At 38.3% G+C, this 21,142-nt stretch overlaps 1 protein-coding gene across 5 annotated transcripts in view; it reads right to left on the bottom strand.

The window, feature by feature from the left end:
• Positions 1 to 21,142, bottom strand: part of SLCO1C1 (solute carrier organic anion transporter family member 1C1) — a 76,693-nt gene that overhangs the window by 34,936 nt on the left and 20,615 nt on the right. For all 5 annotated transcript variants that reach the window (XM_070453724.1, XM_070453722.1, XM_020869505.2 and 2 more), the window contains 4 exons: positions 17,183 to 17,315; positions 9,273 to 9,394; positions 4,113 to 4,259; positions 1,809 to 1,907 (listed from right to left, as the gene is read on the bottom strand). In XM_070453724.1, coding sequence (XP_070309825.1) covers positions 1,809 to 1,907; positions 4,113 to 4,259; positions 9,273 to 9,394; positions 17,183 to 17,315 — 501 coding nt within the window. The remainder of the gene's footprint in view (positions 1 to 1,808; positions 1,908 to 4,112; positions 4,260 to 9,272; positions 9,395 to 17,182; positions 17,316 to 21,142) is intronic.

The raw sequence follows: 21,142 nt of genomic DNA, 5'->3' as shown, positions 1-21,142 counted from the left end.
TGGAAAAGATGCTGATGCTGGGAAAGGTTGAAGGCAGGAGAAGAAGGGGATGACAGAGGATGAGCTAGTTGGATAGGATCACCGACCAAATGGACGTGGGTTTGGGTGAACTCTGGAAGTTGGTGATGGACGGGGAGGCCTGGTGTGCTGCGATTCATGGGGTTCCAAAGAGCTGGACATGACTGAGCAACTGAACTGAACATTATTATGATCTTGCTTCTTAAAGGAAAGAAGATGTCTTCAGAGCACAATTATTTCTCTTTTGTTCCTTAGATTAAAAATATAGAATCCACAGTCCTGGAGGGGTTCTCACTCTGCTCTGGGCTTCTGCAGAGGGACCCCCGGACCTATGACAGGAGGAAAGCAACATGCGAGAAAGACTCAGGAGGGTTTAAAGCCTTCTGCTACCTCTCCCACATGAGTGCCATTTTCATCTGATTTACACATTGAATGTCTAGAATTTTACTGAAAGAAAAAGACCCTATATGCTTAGGCCCAAATCTAGTCTGAGCCACTCAGAATGTTATTTATTAAATGATGATTAGTAATATTTCAGAGATATTCTAGTTCTGAAACAAGATTTGTATATGCTTTAATAATTAAAACATCAATATTTATTCATTATAAAATTTTTGATAGTGTTTCTTATTTGACTGAAATGTAAGCACTGACAAATGTATTTTAAGCAAATAAAGTTTTTAAAAATATATATATATATAAGAACATATGAAACATACTATTGTACTCTAACTCTATTACACTCTATGAGAATCCTTTGACAATTAGGCTTGATCAGCACTACATTGTACTCAGTGAAATGTTTGATTTAGTTATCACTGCATGTTCATTGCTTCCTTGTTACTATTTTCCTCGGTACCTCTCATCATGCCAACACGTTCTTATCTATATCAGTCACCATGACCAGATTTTAAACGTCATGAAGTCAAGGAATCAACTGTTTTGTTCACTTTGGTAGAACATCACTTGAGTTAGAGTAGACATGAAATAAATGTGAGGAGTAATAAACGAATAAACAAAATTTCTGGAATGCATATTCTGGTTATTTGATTAAAAAAGAACAGCTAGCTCAAGTGTTTTGCATTCTATTGTAACACATCATAATCATTTGTAACACACACTAGTGACAAGGTGATTCCAAAATTTTTAAAACTAAAATTTGTTTTCTTGTTTTTAACTGCTTTCTAGGAATTCTTCAGGAAAACAGATAATTTCTATGTATGTCTAGGGCCTACATCTTATAAGGAAAGAAACAAATTAACAGCTATGGAGAGATGAAGTCCTCATTTATTCCCTCCACAAGCATTCCTCCAGAAGGAAAGTTAGTCTCACTATAAAGTTTCTTCAACTAAAAAAGATTTGTACATTAAAGAAAGGAATTTTAGTTGCCAGAGACTTTCAATTGTTGGCCTTTTTGGAAAGTCCAGAAATATGTTATTAATTGATGTGACTGTAGTAAATGTTGATTCACCTGAAGCCTGTAAGAAGCCACTGTTGTTAGTCTTAACTAAGCTTAAACACCTTTAAACTGGGAAACCAGAAGTGGAAAATGATACAACTAATTAACAAACTATGGTTCATCTGGTTATAATCACCACCTATTTTTCATGTTCCATTTATTAATGTGTGTGATAATTGTATAAGTAATAAGTTTTCAAGGATTATTTTCATTTTATGAAAGACTACCATCCTATCATTTTGTAAAAAGACAATTTGATATTTTTGACACTATTCCCATTAAAAATTACAGTAACTAAAATAGATGAATAAATAGAAATAAACTTCCTTACCTAGATTTACAAAGCCAATGTCAACATACAGTTTGGCACATAACGAGCCTAACAGGAAGCCAAAGATTGGTCCTATAATTGCAACTGTCTGCACACATCCTACAAAATAGAAAAGTACCATTTCTTTGCTTTTGTAAATTAATAAAATTTTAAACAGGAAACATGCATGAGATCCAGTTAGTCACTGAAAATATTTCATCAACTCTTCCCTTAAGTGTACTTAATTTGTCAACTTTTCAACCTCACTGAATCCGGAAATAACTTCTTCTCAGTGTTGGAAGAAGAATGAGCATCTTTAAGGCATTAATTACCTTTTAGTAAGATAATAACACTAAGACTCAGCTAATTTTGGCAAATGGAACAAACTTTACTCCCTAGGATTGGATTCCCCCTAGTGATAAAAATCAGAATTATACTGTTCTGACAGTCTTTTGAAAACCTTTTATGGTCAGTTGCTTAATTGACCATAAGACTTGTTTCAACATTAAAATTGATTTCTTCCATCTTAATGGGAAAGAGCTTGTGTTAGAGCTTCCAGGGGATCACCTGTGAACACAGTAACTATGCAGCTCAAGCAAAGGAGTTTGACTTGAGAGAAGGAAGAGGTGCACTCTGCAATGCTCCTGACCCACCTGGGGAGCTCCAGGTAGCTGGAGCAGATCTCCTCAATGACATCATTGCTAGTAACCAAAAAGTCTGCTATCCTTGCAAAATATCACCCATCTGCCTTTTATTTCATCACAGACTGTATTGCGCATATCCCAGGGAGATTAACTGGAGGAGTAAATAGCAGTTGCGTGTATGCATGTATGCTCAGTACTGTCTGACTCTCTGTGACCCTATGGGCTGTAGGTGGAGGACAGGACACATTGAACAGTCCAGCTGAGCAGCAGGTCCCCACAGTGTCACACTGTGCAGTGGATAAAGAACCACATCTGGGCTAAGGGCTGAGTCCTCAGTCTTGTGGTCTTTGGCACTCTTCTTAAACTTTTTAGACCTCAGTTTTGTTATTATTGTTGTTTAGTCACTAAGTCATATCCAACTCTTTTATGACCCTGTGGACTGTAGCCCACCAGGCTTCTCTGTCCATAGGATTTCACATGCAAAAATACTGGAGAAGGTTGCGATTTCCTCCTCCAGAGAATCTTCCTAAACCTGGGATTGAACCCACATCTCCTGTGGCTCCTGCATTGGCAAGCAAATTCCTTAACACTGAGCCACCTGGAAAATTCATACTGGATCTTTTACAGAATAGAAAAGAGGACGAAGGAGAGAGAGCAGCCTCTGAGCTCCTGGACAGAACAGGGACACAATGACACTTATGTGCATCTCCTGGCTACAGTCTTTCTTCTGCTCCCCAGAGTAATGGCCTAACACATGTGTTGGAGCTTCTGTTCTACATCCTGATCTGTGTTGCAGCTTCCCATTAGAACAGGTGCCCTGTTTTTAACTACATACAGCATTCTTGGCTGTCATCAGAACCCTCTGGAATTCCATGTGACTAGCCAGGACAGAACTATACCGAGCTATAGTTAAGTTAGTGAAATCGCTCATCATGTCCAACTCTTGGCGACCCCATGGACTGGGGCCCACCAAGCTCCTCCATTCAGACACAGCACCATCTGCCCCACCACCCACTGCCTTAATGAAGTTAAATATTGTCCTTCTGTCTCTGAAGGTGAAACCCTCAGAAGATCAGAACCCCCAGAAACCAAGACTAATGTGTGAAACAGAACATATTTAGCTTCCAGAATATAAGAGGCACTCGATAAACGCTGCTTTGATTCGCCTGGCTTTGGAATTGCTATATTTTTGTTTTGGGTCAGGAAGATGCCCTGGAGGAGGAAATGGCAACCCACTCCAGTATTCTTGTCTGAAAAAGCCCAAGACAGAGGAGTCTGGATGGGTTTAGTCCATGGAGTGGGAAAGAGTTGGACATGACTGAACGACCAAACACATATTTTTGTTTTTGTGATTTTAGCCACACTGGGACCTGTTCTAGAAAAGTGGCTCAGGCCTGGCTCTTGTCCTTCTTCTGTATCCATAAAGATACAGGTCATACACCACAGCAGTTGAGCTCACAGATAATTTCTTTTAATCCAATTTTCTTTCCCTAATGCAACAGGTCCTTTTAACTGAAGTTTCTTCACTATCCAAACCCTCAATGTGAACTTAAGAAAAGTGTGAACTGAATAGAGGAGTTAGATATGAAATATAAAACCTTCCACACCCTATTTAGTTGAGAATAGAGTCGAGAAAACCAAGTATCCTGCACCCCAGAAAGATGAATGAGGCGGGAATTACCAATGTAGAAAGCCGCATTGTCCTGGCTAGCGAAATCATCAAGGTAGGCAATGCCTAGAGGCTGAATGGGAGTTTCTCCAAATCCACGAAGAAGGTTTCCCAGGAAGACATAAACCCACATGGAGGAGCTGGCATCAATTTGACATTCTTAAAAGGAAAACAAACAAAAGGATTGAAATCCAAACACTATTGAAGTTAAACATTTATTCTGCATGTCTACAACTTGTCCTAAAGATGCATGAGAATGCAGAAGTGAAATCAGCAATAAATCAATTGATAGGAGTTTGAGCAACATATTTTAGGTAGTGTAAATCCCCCAGAAACTGACCAAGGAAATCTATCGTTCTCCTTATTTCTTATTTTCTTTCTTTTTATTTCATATTTCTACTGAGTTACTTGAATTCCTGTACTTCAGTAACATACAATGTCCAGTCTGGGCAAAAATAGAAAAATTTGAACAAAGGGTTTTCTTGCCTTAATCTTTAAACTTTCTTTCTTTCTTTTTTAATTAGTTGGAGGCTAATTACTTTACAATATTGTAGTGGGTTTTGTCATACATTGACATGAATCAGCCATGGATTTACATGTGTTCCCCATCCCGATCCCCCCTCCCACCTCCCTCTCTACCCAATCCCTCTGGGTCTTCCCAGTGCACCAGGTCCGAGCACTTGTCTCATGCATCCAACCTGGGCTGGTGATCTGTTTCACCCTAGATAATATACATGTTTCGAAGCTGTGGTACATATACACCATGGAATATTACTCAGCCATTAAAAAGAATTCATTTGAATCAGTTCTAATGAGATGGATGAAACTGGAGCCCATTATACAGAGTGAAGTAAGCCAGAAAGATAAAGACCATTACAGTATACTAACACATATATATGGAATTTAGAAAGATGGTAACGATAACCCTATATGCAAAACAGAATCTTTAAACTTTCTATTTGCAGCAGAAATCACTTGAAATTTTATCTGTGACCAAGGTTTATCTGAATTTCAAGTTTTATATGGGTGATACTTCAAATTTTAGCAGCATTGCCTACAACTGAAATTGTTTGATAGTGAGTAGACATGTTAAGGGCTCACATTTCAGAAACAAATTCATATAAAACTTAAAAACCATACTTCGTGCCTCAGATAGTAAAGGATCTGCCTGCAGTCCAGGAGACCCAGGTTCAATCCCTGAGTCTGGAAGATGCCCTGGTGTAGGGAATGGCTCTCCACTCCAGTATTCTTGCTTGGAGAATTCCATGCACAGTGGAGTCCAGAAGGTTGCAGTCCATGGGGTCACAAAGAGTTGGATATGACTGAGGGACTGACACTCTCATGCTTTAGTGGTATAACAATTCCCAAAAAAGAGAAGCTTCTGATATTATTTTTAGAGGAAAATTCAAAGCTAAAATGTTTAAAATGCTTTCATAAAAGTCATGTCTTAATATGATCATGTGAAGTAGAATAATTACTCCCTATATCATAATTAAATACAGTTAGGTGACTTTAACAAAAGTGTTAATATTAACTACCTCCAACAATCACCACTTCTGGAAGTTCCCTTTCTGGCAAGCACTGAGCTAAGTGGTTTTCAGACTTTTTCAAATTGAATTATCCTAAGAATCTTATGAGGTAGGAGATATTTTCTCTTGTAGTAACTTTGAAAGTAATTTTTGAAAGTGAAATATGGGTTATTAAGGACTGGGGTGAACCCTTTTGGGTGGATGAATCAGACTTTGTGACATAAAAGATTATTGTGTAATCATGTGACGTTTAGTTCCGATTTTGTCTTTCCTAGAAATGTAGCCATGTGACCAGGGATATTTCACTTAACTTCTCTGGATTTTTATTTCACTCCCCCAAATATAGTGGGACTACTTTTTCAACATTGATTCCAGTGTCAATTTCAGCTCTGCCTTTGGGGGATTCTATTATTGTTGATAGAGGAGTCTTGTAGATAAGTGTAGACACTTTAGCTCTGGGCTTTCCAATACAGTGGCCACAAGTCACATGTGGCCACTGGAATTGATTAATTAAAATTACATGAAATTAAAAATTCAATTCCTCAGTCTCACTGGCTATACTTTAAGTACTCAATAGTCACATGGGGCTAATAGCTACTATGTGTATGTGTATATCTTAGTCACTCAGTTGTGTCCAACTCTTTGCAACCCAATGAGCTGTAGCCTCTCAGGCTCCTCTGTCCATGGGATTCTCCAGGCAACAATACTGGAGTGGGTAGCCATGCCCTCCTCCAGGGGACCTTGCTGACCCAGGGATCGAACCTGGGTTTCCTGCATTGCAGGCAGATTCTTTACCGTCTGAGGCACCTCTGGATACCATAGATATAGAACATTCCCATCACTACAGAAGTTCTGGTAGACAGCTCTGCTCTAAAATATTTGGAGGAAATGGGGTTTGCAAGCAAAGCATTTTTGAGATGAGTCCTCTATTTACCCTGCTAACCCCTTTAGGATATACTTATGTCCACTGTATCTAAGGTTTGTATATATCTATGACTTTAAGGGAACAGGATTTCATTTAAAGGAAAGAAAAGCATTGATTTATGAGTCATATATTCTATACTTGCCTAATAATTATGTATCTTTACATTAAAAAACTTCATCCCCCACCCCTAAACCCTACATTTCTCTTTTTAATATGAAAGGCTTAAATATTAGTTGTATTGTCATTTATGGGCTTCCTGGGTGGCACAATGACAGAGAAACTGCTTGCCAATGCAGGTGACACAAGAGATGTAGGTTTGATTGTTTTTCAGGAAGATCCCCTGGAGAAGCAAATGGCAGCCCACTCCAGTATTCTTGCCTGGAAAATTCCAAGGACAGAGGATCCTGGCAGACTACAGTCCATGAAGTCACAAAGAGTCGAAAACGACAGCACACAAACACACACTCATTGTCATTTATAGCATGTCTCTCCCTTGATTGTCAAAACCAAACCCAAAATATCTTCAATGACTGTACATTAGGTACAGACCAAAGCCTAAATCCTTTAGTCTGTCTCCTTGCTTCTTTGTGTGGATCTGAATTAAACTGAATTAAACTTTTGTTGTTCAGTGGCTAAGTCATGTCTGACTCTGCAATCCTGTGGACTTCAGTATACCAGGCTTCCCTGTCCTTCATTATCTCCCAGAGTTTGCTCAAACTCATGTCCATTGAGTCAGTGATGCCATCTTATCCTCTTTTGCCCCCTTCTTCTCTTGCCCTCAATCTTCCCCAGCATCAGATCTTTTCCAATGAGTCATCTTTTTTCATCAGATGGCCAAAGTATCTGAGCTTCAGTTTCAGCATCAGTTCTTCCAGTGAACATTCAGGGTTGATATCTTTTAGAATTGATTGGTTTGATCTCTTTGCTGTCTAACGGACTCTCAAGAGTCTTCTCCAGCACCAGAGTTCAAAAGCATCAATGATTTGGCACTCAGCCTTTTTTAAGGTCCAAATATCTGTTATATTCTTACATGAACAACCCCTCTGGTCTCATTCACTGATTTATATACAGTCTCCTGAATGTATCTATTGCCTTCTTTCATGCTTTGCTTTTCTTCGAGAATACCTTCTTTTCATACAGCAGGATAGGATAAACCTTTTTCATGTATACGACCAGCCCCATTTTTCTCCTCATATTTCAATATTTCTTTTAATTCTCCTATCCTTGCTTTCATTCAGAGTCAGTCCTCTCTGGTTCATTGGCCAGAAGAAGGACATCTCAAAGGAAAGCATCAATGAGGACATCAGGGGAGTGAGAAAGTTTTATGGTATAGACAATAGATTTAGATGGATAGCAAGTATATAAAAGAAGGGCTTCCACACTGCCTCTATAGAAGTGGATTCCACAGCCTAGGAATAGGAGAGAGATGAGGGTAGTGGAGAGGAAGGGCTGAGCCTATTGATGCTAAAGGTCGTGGGGAGAGAGGATTTGAGTGTCCACCAGTGCAGCATCCCAGAGACATGGCAAAGACCTGTGAGTAGATTCATGGAATCCATGAGTGAGGAAACCTGTGCCACCATGGTCAGGTAGAGCCAGAGAGGTAACAAGATCCCAAGGATGAAATGCAGTATCGCTAAGCATCCTTGCCCCTGCCTCTTCACAGGGCTTCCAGTGCCTAGAGTAACACAGAAGAGATGGTTCCCATGCTCCCAAGCATGGCCCACACATAGCCTTGCTGTGCAGTGTAGGTCAGCCACATGGAACTCTGGATATGTTAACAAAATTCCCCGAATCCTATCTTGTATGGAAAGTAGAATTATTTCCATGTTTTCATGATGGTCACTTTTGCATCAAAGAGCTGCTATGCTAAAAAGGACATGAATGTGGACATAAGATGACCCCAAGATGACGTATATGAACAAACACTGTGGCCAGAAGGATTTTAAATATTTAGGCTGACAGAGGGCTGATAACAGCAAGACCTCCCCTCCCACAATTTCCCCCTTTACCATTATGTAAGCTCCTTAGAATGTAAGCTACCCCTGGGGACGTGGGTAGAGATTAGGGACAAATTGACTGACATCATGTTTTTGCCATTTTGATGAAAAGGGGATGAACACAAAAATTAAACTGTGTTTGGGGAAAAAAATAAATACTTTATATGAGATTTGTACATGTTAAACTTGTTTTACCCTGTTTCACAGTACACATTATTTAGAACTGCTGTAAACTTTCCCAGTCACTAGCAATAAATGCGCCATCTTTCCATAATATTTGATTTTCTGAGTATTTTCTTAAGATCTCATCATATACTGCTTTTGTTTTAGATGTTCAGTCACTAAGTTGTGTCTGATTCTTTGCGATGCCATGAACTGCAGCACACCAGTCTTCCCTGGCCTTCACTATCTCCCAGGGTTTGCTCAAACTCATGTCCATTGAGTTGATGGTGCCATCCAACCATTTCATCCTCTGTTGGCCCCCTTCTCCTGCCCTCAATCTTTCCTAGCATCAGGGTCTTTTCCAATGTGTTGACTCTTCACATCAGGGGGCCAAGACATTGGAGCTTCAGCTTTATATTCTATGATTTTTTTTTAATGGTACTATAATATCTCAATTTAGGTAGTAAAGTTTTTGACAGCAAAAATCATATACTGCATGCTAAATCACCTATAAAGACTAAAAGTATTTGTTTACTCAAGTCAAAAATAATTATCTTACCATTATTTATTTTGTATTGTGATTTTTCCACAACTGGAATTGGTAATGAATTGTTTGAATCCAGGAAACATGGAGAGGTGCTGAGAGTGGAATTGGAGACAGAATACCTTTCATATTTGTACCTGTATAAAAAGAACATTTTCTTAGCATCTTGTGAAAAAAATTGTAAGTATACTACCTGACTCACTAGAACACCTGTTTGAATCTACAGCTCTCCCTGAATCTATATCACTAAATCAAACCAGCATTTAACAGTCCAGTTTTCTGAAGAGAGTGCTAGAATATCTGCTTCACATATATTACACTATATCTGAACCAACTGCCCAGTGTCATGAAAGATAATAAAAGAATGTTTTAGAGAGGCTCATTTTAATATAAAATAATAACTATAAATCACCTACTCTGTTGGTGAAAAAATATCAAACATTCCATAATATCATGCTTATCTCTGAAAGCAATAATTAGCAATTATGGTTATTGATATACTGTACTTGGAGTTGTAAATTTAGTAGAACACCTGGAATGTTGATTCTAGAGAACTGAGAATGATACTTGGGCTTTTTGAACCGTTTATCCAGACAGTATCCTATTCTTCATTTCATTAATCTGGCTGTAAGTTATTTCTAATGTTCTCTGTTTATAAGGTTACTATGGCAGCTGGATTGAGGAGCCAATGCCAGATGGTAGGACTGTGATCATTCCATCTACAGCGCCCAGCACTGTTGTTTTTGTTCAGTTGCTAAGTTGTGTCCAACTCTTTGCAAGTTCATGGACTGTAGCATGTTATGCTTTTCGTTGGATCTCCTTGCAGTCCAAGGGACTCTCAAGAGTCTTCTCCAACACCACAGTTCAAAAGCATCAATTCTTCTGCACTCAGCCCTCTTTATAGTCCAACTCTCACATCCATACATGACTACTGAAAAACCATAGCTTTGACTATATGGGCCTTTGTTGGCAAAGAGATGTCTCTGCTTTTTCATATGCTATCTAGGTTTGTCATAGCACCATACTGCTTCTCAAATTACCCTTCAGAAGTTGATTTTTCTGCTCCACAAGCACCATTCAGGGCAGAGGTAACTGATGAAAGGAATCACATCACTTTGATTCTCATTTTGTTCATATTATGTGACTAACGGCTAATCATCATAATAATGCTTAAAATAGTCATAGTTTAAAGCTGTTTAACACAGTAAGGTCAAGATGTATTGACTTGTTAACATATTCAGGTTGATAAATGGCTTATCTTATATCATGGCTTCCCTTGTGGATCAGATGGTAAGGAATCCATCTGCAATGCGGGAGACCTTGGTTCAAACCCTGGGTTGGGAAAATCTGCTAGATGGGGGCATGGCAATCCACTCCAGTATTCTTGCCTGGAGAATCCCATGGACAGAGGAGCCTGGAGGCCTACAGTCCATGGGGTCACAAAAAGTCAGATATGACTGAGTAAAGAAGCATAGAGTGAATATCAGTGTTGCATAACCTACACCTCAATGGGTCTACGAACCCCATTGGAAAAATAAAAATATTTTTGTATATATGTATTTAAGGGAAGAGGTTCAGAGTTTTGGTACTTTTATCAAATGAATCCTTGACCAAAATAGGTTTCCTAAGTTACAAAGACAAGTAACATCTCAGGTGTTAGGTGGATGGATGTTTCTGTGCAATTCTTTTAAGTTATTTTTTATATGTCTGAATATTTTTATAATAAACCTCAGAAAAATTTAAAAAACTATTTAATGAGAATAAATTTTAAAAATTATTAGCTACACAGGAGAACATTTAGCATTAAATTCAAGGTAAATATAATTTTCTTTTTTTAATATAATTCCAGAGATATCAGGGATTATTATTGGGTTGGCCAAAAGTTCATTTGAGTTTCTCCATGAGATGGTTACGGAAAAACCCAATGGACTTTTTGACTAACCCAATATAAAACCTAAATGCTCTTAAAATGACTATCAATAGCAACTAGGTAGCATTTTTTAAAGTTTTTAGTTATTTGAGCTTTCTTTTTATCAGAAGGCAGCTGCTGCATATAAAATTATTTAGATCTTGAATAAATAGAATTTTATGTAAATGTCACTTTTTTCACTAAATACTATGACAACTTTTTCAAATTTCAGCTTTCTTAGTTATAAGATGGGGGCTATAGATGTGGTCTGTGCTTACTTAGGAAACATAAGGAAACAAAGAAGTGTTTGAACAGGGGGCCACTGGTATTCAGTTCAATTCGATTGCTCAGTCGTGTCCGACTCTTTGCAACCCCACGAACCTCAGCATGCCAGGCCTCCCTGTCCAGCACCAATCCCCAGAGTTTACCCAAACTCATGTCCATTGAGTCAGTGATGCCATCCAACAACTCATCCTCTGTCATCCCCTTCTCCTCCAGCCTTAAATCTTTCCCAACATCAGGGGCTTTTCAAATGAGTCAGCTCGTTGCATCAGGTGGCCAAAATACTGGTGTTTCAGTTTTAACATCAGTCCTTCCAATGAACACTCAGGACTGATCTCCTTTAGGATGGACTGGTTGGATCTCCTTGCAGTCAAAGGGACTCTCAAGAGTCTTCTCCAACACCACAGTTCAAAAACATCAATTCTTCTGCACTCAGCCCTCTTTATAGGCTGACTCTCACATCCATACATGGTTATTGAAAAACCATAGCTTTGACTAGATGGAACTTTGTTGACAAAGTAATGTCTCTGCTTTTTAATATGCTGTCTAGGTTGGTCATAACTTCCCTTCCAAGGAGCAAGAGTCTTTTAATTTCATGGCTACAATCACCATCTGCAGTGATTCTGGAGCCCAGAAAAATAAAGTCAGACACTGTTTCCCCATCTATTTGCCATGAAGTGATGGGACCAGATGCCATGATCTTAGTTTTCTGAATGTTGAGCTTTAAGCCAACTTTTTCACTCTCTTCTTTCACTTTCATCAACAGGATCTTTAGTTCTTCTTCACTTTCTGCAATAAGGGTGATGTCATCTGCATATCTGAGGTTATTGATATTTCTCCCAGCAATCTTGATTCCAGCTTGTGCTTCCTCCAGCCCAGCATTTCTCATGATTTACTCTGCATATAAGTTAAATAAGCAAGGTGACAATATACAGCCTTGACGTACTCCTTTTCCTATTTGGAACCAGTCTGTTGTTCTGTGTCCAGTTCAAACTGTTGCTTCCTTACCTGCATACTAGTTTAAAAGTTTTTAAATCTGGGATTTTAGTTTTTTCCTAGCTTCCACCCCCCACTGACACACTCTTGATTCTGATGCATGAAGTTTCAGAGTGGCCTCCTAAATAGTCTCTTTGCTTTCACATCAGCCCCACCAGAGTTATTTTCCTGAACAGTAGGTACTAGATCCCTTTAAAAATATGTCAGATTGTGTCATTCTGCTCAAATCTCTAGCCTGGCTTCTCACCCTGTTCTCAGAAGGTAAGGTCCTTGCAATAATTGGTGACCTTACTACCTGTGTCGTGGGGTCTGTAGAGGTGTAGCACCAGCTGAATATCAACCACCCACCCAGAGCTACTGACTTAGAATCTACATTTTACCAAGAGCTTCAGGCAATTTAAATGTCCATCATGGTTTGAGAATCAACTTGAAGTCTCCTTCTATACACACCCCCCACACTTTCCTCTTGCTCGTCCTTGCAGCAGACATCATGCCTGACTCCATCCTCCTGCTATAGAAACATTCGCTGTTCATTTAGCCTGGAATCTTCTTCCCCAGATGTCTATGTGGGACTCCCCTCATCTCTTTCAGCCTTTCCCAAAAGTCATCATCTTGGTAAATCATCCCCCGACAACGCTGCTTTAAACTGCAACCCCTCACGTACTCTTATGTGTCTTCCCTGGGTTATTCTTCTCTATGGCACTTAACATTTCCAGCATATGCCATTATTTATCTGTTTGTTTACTCGCTATCTCTTTCTAATAAGATCCACGACAGCAGAGATTTTTGTCACTACTCTATTCCTGTTACCTAGAACAGTGATCAATTTATATTTAACAAATTCATGAGTCAGATGAGCAAACACACATAAAACTGAACGCGGTCTGTTGGGAGTAGGCCCTTAATAATTCATATCTATAATTAATATTAGGTTTTCTTGACATCAAGGGAATTTCTGCTAAGCAGAGTATAGTCATCATTGAAAGAACAAAAACTAATGTTTTGAACAAGTGTCCAATTAGTGACTAATGCTGTTAAAGGTTGAAAAGAAATTATAATAATTCTCAGTAGAGAGTAAGTTCATAAGGGAAAGAATTGTGTGTGTGTGTTTAGGGAAGGGGGGTGTTTTGGTTTTCTTTCTTTTTGATTTTTCTCCATTGTCTGGCATGGTACCATCTGAGCCACCAGAAAAACCCACCAGGCAATTGGCACCCACTAAATAATAAATGAACAAGTGTATCTTTCAACATATAAAGGTGGTTGATAATAATCTGTCTTTAATTTTTAAGCACGAGCCTGATTGGCTTCTTAGATATACTTCTTCTGATTTTCTTGTATTAGTATATTTATCATTAACTTGAAGTGACACTCAGCAGTGGCCACAGGACTGGAAAAGATCAGTTTTCATTCCAATCCCAAAGAAAGTCAATGCGAAAGAATGCTCAAACTACCACACAATTGCACTCATCTCACACACTAGTAAAGTAATGCTCAAAATTCTCCAAGCCAGGCTTAAGCAATACATGAACGATGAACTTACAGATGTTCAAGCTGGTTTTAGAATAGGCACAGAAACCAGAGATCAAATTGCCAACATCCGCTGGATCATGGAAAAAGCAAGAGAGTTCCAGAAAAACATCTATTTCTGCTTTATTGACTATGCCAAAGTCTTTGACTGTGTGGATCACCACAAACTGGAAAATTCTGAAAGAGATGGGAATACCAGATCACCTGACCTGCCTCTTGAAAAACCCTATATGCAGGTCAGGAAGCAACAGTTAGAACTGGACATGGAACAACAGACTGGTTCCAAATAGGAAAAGGAGTACACCAAGGCTGTATATTGTCACCCTGCTTATTTAACTTATATGCAGAGTACATCATGAGAAACACTGGGCTGGGGGAAGCACAAGCTGGAATCAAGATTGCCAGGAGAAATATCAATAACCTCAGATATGCAGATGACACCACCCTTACTGCAGAAGGTGAAGAAGAACTAAAGGGCCTGTTGATGAAAGTGAAAGAGGAGAGTGGAAAAGTTGGCTTAAAGTTCAACATTCAGAAAACTAAGATCATGGCATCTGGTCCCATCACTTCATGGCAAATAGATGGGGAAACAGTGGAAACAGTGTCTGACTTTATTTTTCTGGGCTCCAAAATCACTGCAGATGGTGATTGTAGCCATGAAATCAAAAGACGCTTGCTCCTTGGAAGGAAAGTTATGGCCAACCTAGATAGCATATTAAAAAGCAGAGACATTACTTTGCCAACAAGGTCCGTCTAGTCAAGGCTATGGTTTTTCCAATGGTCATGTATGGATGTGAGAGCTGGGCTATAAAGAAAGCTTGAGTGCTGGAGAATTGATGCTTTTGAACTGTGGTGTTAGAGAAGACCCTTGAGAGCTGTGGTGTTAGAGAAGACCCTTGAGAGTCCCTTGGATTGCAAGGAGATCCAACCAGTCCATCCTAAAGGAGATCAGCCCTGGGTGTTCATTGGAGGGACTGATATTGAAGCTGAAATCTCACTACTTTGGCCACTTGATGTGAAGAGCTAACTCATTTGAAAAGATCCTGATGCTGGGGAAGATTGAGGGCAGGAGGAGAATGGTACAACAGAGGATGAGATGGTTGGATGGCATCACCGACACAATTGACATGGGTTTGGGTGGACTCCGGGAGTTGGTGATGGACAGGGAGGGCTGGCGTGCTGCAGTTCATGAGGTCGTAAAGAGTCGGATATGACTGAGCAGCTGAAATGAACTGAACTGAAGCGACACTATTCTTAATCTGAATGCAACAGCTTTAAGATAAATCATTGCCATCTCTGGTTAAAACCAGGTGGCTTAATTATCTAAGGAGGATTGATAATAATACACAACAAGAATGACACAGCTGTTAGCTATGTTAGGAAACTTGGCAAGCATTTTACCTGTGTCATCTCACTGAACATCTTCAACAATATTACAAGCTAACTATTGTTTTATTACCTATAATATGTATTTTAAGATGCATAAACTGAGGTCTAGGCAGGCTAGGTAATATGCCCAAGGTCACGTTTCTTCTGAGCTACTGATGCCCTTCAGAATGAGTTGGGTCAAGGATTTATCTAGTTTCTGTAACTGCTTTCAAATTTTTTAATATTTTTAGTGGAACTCTTTTTTTTCCCGCCCCTGAGCAAACTGCTGCATGGAGGTTCAATGACTAGAATAGATAACACAGAACTGGATCAAGCAGGGGTTAGGGGGGTTGCAGACTATTTCCTCAGTCCTCGCCTTTGCCTCCTCCTTACCCACTGGCTGCATATAATACCTTTGTAGAATCTCAGTGACCTAAGGACACTTCTGCCTCATGGAAAGGAGGTCAGATAGGTGTCTAAAGAGTAGGTAGAAATCTTGAAGCCATACAAAGACAAAAGAGTCACAGAAACCATCCAAATAGGTAGGAAAGATTCTACACAATGGATTCTGTGAGCTGTCTTTATAGATCGGATATGGATGTCAAAATCAGACTATATTTATATAAGTGACCCGGGAAACCAAGAAAAAGTTTGGGCCAGATCATTTGTGGGCTTCTCAGGTGACACTAGTGGTAAAGAACCTGCCTGCCAAGGCAGGAGATGTGAGAAACACAGGTTCGATCCCTGGATCAGGAAGATCTCCTGGAGGAAGGCATGACAACCCACTCCAGTATTCTTGCCTGGAGAATCTCATGGGCAGAGGACCCTGGCAAGCAAGTCAATAGAGTTACAGACTCAGACACGACTGAAGCAACTTAGCACACGCAGATCATTTGTAAATCTCTCCAGCTTTAAAATGTCATGGTATGGTGGTCTAGAGTGGGCAGTCATCACAGATTTATCTGATACACAATTTCCTAAAATATTCTCTTGCTTTAAAACCTCTTGCTTGTCACTTAGCTCAGTAGGCAATGGGCAACCACAGAGAAGATAGGCAGTATGTACATGAATGAAGAAGATATCAGAATGCCTGTTTTAAGGATCCAGTTCTGTAATTATAAGACACCTAGACTTGGAAGGTCACCAGACTCTCTAGGTATGGTCCCTAGCTCTAAAGAAAAAAAGGATAAACTGTGCTCTCCTGCCTCATGGGTTGTCATGAAGATGAAATGATATGATGAAATCTTTGGAACTACTGAAGTTGTATGCAAGTACTGATAAAATTACCAACAAAAGTATCAACAGGAAGCTTTAAGTTTACAGAATACAAACACTGCACTTCTGTTGAGAAAGCTCTGTGCGATCATATTTGAATAGTTATTTCAGTTGGTAATGTATCCCTCAGTCAATCATCTACCAGTCAATTTTACCATGATCCAGCATATTGTCTGTAGCATTCGTTTATTACCCATTCAACACTCATTTGACGCTTATTACTTTTTCTTTACTTAGAACTTTGCCTCCACAGCTGTATTAAATCATTTGAATGAAGGCATATTTGTGAAAATTTCCCATAAATAATGTTGACATCCATACATAGTGGTATATTGAAAAACATTTTTTTACAGTTTATTAAATCATAAGTAAAATTGTAAGCATTTTGAAATTTTGCCCAAAGTGCATGTAATAAAATAAGATGTGAATTATCATGATACAAACTATCATGGTTATTGTAATGACCAGGAATTATTTTTTCAAATTTAAATAATTAATTATATTCATTAAAAGAGAGACAATACAGTTGTTGGTTAACGCAAGAAAAAGATGTTTGCTTTAGACTTACTGCTCCATGAAGAACTGAGGCATTGCAATGAGCAATGTTCCAACTCCCATGATCAGGCACCCAGCTCCAATTATTTTTGGCCTGTGAAGCTTGGCTCCAAAGTAGCTAACAAATGCTATAAGTAAGAGATTCCCTTTGGGGAAAAGAATAAAATGTTCATAAGTTAGAGAACTTAGAAAGTCATCATCATAACTAAATGACTATAACTGAATGAATAAATGTCTATGGCAAGTTGGGCAATGTTTGCTATGATTAAACCATCTCCCACCATCTTTCCTATCATTTGTCTTTTTTTATGCTTTAATCTGAAATGACTGTTGAAACAATCCTGAGATTCATTACTTCAATCATCTCATCCCTTTATCAAAATAATAACTAACCATTCTACCTTGTTTTCATCCACCTTAATTATTTGTCCTTTTAAAGTGTTTTATCAATAAATCAAATTGTAGAAGGCTTCCTATAGTTGCATTCTTAAATTTTCCTTGGTGATTTTGAAGTAAACTTTATGACTCTTTCTTCGTTTGTTAACATTTTCTATTAAAACCTCTATTTGTTTCCCATTGCTCTTGAAACATACATCATATAGTCTTGCTTTAGCTGATAATCCCCAAAGAAAAAAATAAATAGAATAGTTGCACTTTAAATGAATTCAAATTATGAAATGCTCAGTTGTGTCCAACTCTTTCAGACTCCATGGACTGTAGCCCACCAGGCCCCTCTGTTCATCGAATTTTTCAGGCAAGATCCTGAAGTGGGTTGCCATTTCCTATTCCAGGAGATCTTCCTGACCCAGGAATTAAGCCAGCATCTCTTCCATCTCCTGCTTTGGCAGGCAGATTCTTTAACACTACACAACCTGGGAAGCCTGCTTGCTTACATACCTTTTACAAAAATAAAAGGTTCAAAATAGAAATGAAAAATTATTCCACATAGCTTCATAAATACATCAATTATATAATTATACCAATGTATGCTCAGAATACAAATTTTATGAAATAGAAAGTCTCTGTAAGATATAACCATCTCTTTTTAAAAAGTAAAGAATAAAATTTTTTGAAGGTAGGACTTAAGGCTTTCTAAAATATCTTCAGTGAAGTAGTCGATGATGGTGATAACTGATTAAACATGCTTTAGGCAAGATCTTCTCATGCCTTGTTGTGTAGAAAAATTACTGGAAAGGAGTGGCAAGGTAAATACTCACAGAAACATTAAAAATGCAGAATCTTGGCAGCTCTCAACAGTTTCTGATTTCATGGATGGGGGAGGGGATGCAGGCCAAGAAATCTGCATTTTTAATATTCATTCAAATGTGTTGATGGGGATAATTCCTGGAACATGCTTTGATAAACATTGCTTAGGATCTTAGATTTCAAGGGACTTTAATGTTTTAGCTGTTTATATTTGGAGTATTTATTTTTTTAAAGATTGTGGTGCTAGATAAAGTAAAACTTAGCATTTCTCCAGCAATTGATTATGGAGTTTGTTGGGTGGCCTAGGTTTGAAGTTGTCGATGTTTTCAATTTTCCAAAAAGAGTGAGTTTCCTCACATCTGTAAGCAATCATCTAATTGACTACTGTCTATTCACATTGCCAGCTTAAGTGCAAAAACAGCAGCAATTTTTATCATTTTGAGGATAATAGTGAAAAATGTAGCTTGCTCCTGGCTACAATTCTTCACCAGGAAGAACTGAGCTCTTTCTAGGTTTCGTATAAAAAAAGCTTAATTCGGTATGAGATCTCTTATTTAATATTTAAGTATTTAGTAGAAGAAACATTGTAATATATATATTGATAATTATGTCTGTATTTTTGCTAATGTGTCACAGTAAATAAACAAAACTAAATCAAAACCTAACTTTTAGTTTATAGGTAATGTGCCCCCCATCACCACCATTACCTCCTTCCCAAAGCCCCATATCACAAATATGTCACAAAAGAGCACTCATGTTTATGGGCTGTTTCTGTGTTATAGAAGTGGGTATGCCAGACACTACAAAATACCATTTGACCTTCTGTAATATCTGTAGGTTTTGCTTCCTTTATTTAGTAAGCTTTCTGAGTTCTCACAAGATAGACTTAGAGAATAAATGGTGATATATAATCTTTAAAAAATCAAATTGGATATCGAAATTCTTTCACATCTACGATTACTAACTTCTGAAAAAACAACAGGTCCAGAGAGGTTTACAAATGTGTTTTTATCAAATTTTCGAGTGCTAGACTTTCCTGCTTTCTCTCTTCCTCTCTTTTCCCAAACACAGTACTTCAAATAGTAGAAAAGAAACTCATGCCTATAAGACTAATACAACCTTGTAATCCAAACTAGATGAAAACAGTGAAAGAGACCAAATGCAGTTTATTCTAGGAGTGGAAGTGAGTGAAGTTGCTCAGTCGTGTCTGACTCTTCGCGATCCCATGGACTGTCACCTACCAGGTTCCTCCATCCATGGAATTTTCCAGGCAAGAGTACTGGAGTGGGTTGCCATTCCCCTCTCCAGGGGATCTTCCTGACCCAGGGATCTAACCCAGGTCTCCTGCATTGCAGGCAGATGCTTTACTGTCTGAGTCACAAGGGAAGCCCAGGAGTGGAAGGGTACCACCAAATAAGAAACAAATCTGTTAATTAAAGCTATATAGAAAATAACGGAAGGAGAAAAATTCCATGGTTATATTGTGCTCAGTCACTTCAGTCATGTCCAACTCTTTGCGACCCCCTGCACTCGTGCATCCCTGGGATTCTCTGGGCAAAAATACTGGAGTGGGTTGCCACTTCTTATTCCAGGGCATCAGACATATAAAAGCACTTAATATAATTAACCATTTATGATGAGAAAAATGTGGGCAAATTAGCTTTTAAAGTGTATCTATCAAAACTGCACCGCTCATAGATTGTTTAATTGTGAAATTTTAAAAGTATTTTCATTAAGGTAAGATGTAAGACAAGGATGCCCACTGTCACTGCTTCTATTCAACGTAGTACTGAGGCCAGTGCAATAACACAAGAACAAGAAATAATATATCTAATAATGGGAAAGAGTGATATAAAATTACCTTCTGTTTCAGACAATACAATTGTTCAGGAAACTCTACAGCATCTATAGATAATCAATTAAAATAAACAAATTCAACAAGATTGCTGTCTACTTGTAACATTAGATGTTAATACTCTTCCAGTACCCTAAGAATTACTAAATAAGAAATGTAACAAAAATTCTTTTCACAACAACATAAACTTTAAAAATGTAGGAACAAATATAACAAAAAATAACTAGTATATTTATAGTTTGTAAATATAATATTGAAAGCTATAAAAAGACCTAACTAAATGCAGATATATACCATGTTCTTGGTTGGAAAGACTCACTAACATAAAATGTCAGTTATCTGATTTTATATATAAATTCTATGCAATTTCAACCAAACCAAAATGGGATATTTCAGAAAACTATTCCAAATACAACCAAGAAAAAAATTGATAGAAAAGTTGGAAATTTTCCTACCTAATTGCAGAGCTAGTTATAAAACTATAATCATGAAGATAGTCTTGTATTGAGTTAGGGATCAATGGACTTATGGAAGAGATTTACACTTAAGAGATAAGTTTTTATGTGATAAAGAGGGTATTTCAAATACCTGGGTTAAGTATATATTGAATTAGTGCTGATCATACAATCTGTTATGATAATATAAAGAGGCTGCTACCTGGCTTTGTATTTTTTTTAATTCTATTTTAAGAATGCCTCTTTTGATTCAGCATATAAGAAGCTAGAAGAATCCTCTTCATCCTGCTGCAGCTGCTAAGTCACGTCAGTCGTGTCCAACTCTGTGCGACCCCACAGACAGCAGCCCACCAGGCTCCTCTGTCCCTGGGATTCTCCAGGCAAGAATACCAGAGTGGGTTGCCATTTCCTTCTCCACCTCTTCATCCTAACATTAAGTAAAAAGCTGAAAAATCAA

This window comes from Odocoileus virginianus, chromosome 23, assembly GCF_023699985.2.
Source record: "Odocoileus virginianus isolate 20LAN1187 ecotype Illinois chromosome 23, Ovbor_1.2, whole genome shotgun sequence".
NCBI classification, from domain to species: domain Eukaryota; kingdom Metazoa; phylum Chordata; class Mammalia; order Artiodactyla; family Cervidae; genus Odocoileus; species Odocoileus virginianus.
Note: the sequence above shows the minus strand (reverse complement) of the source record. Positions and strands in the feature narration are given on the sequence as shown.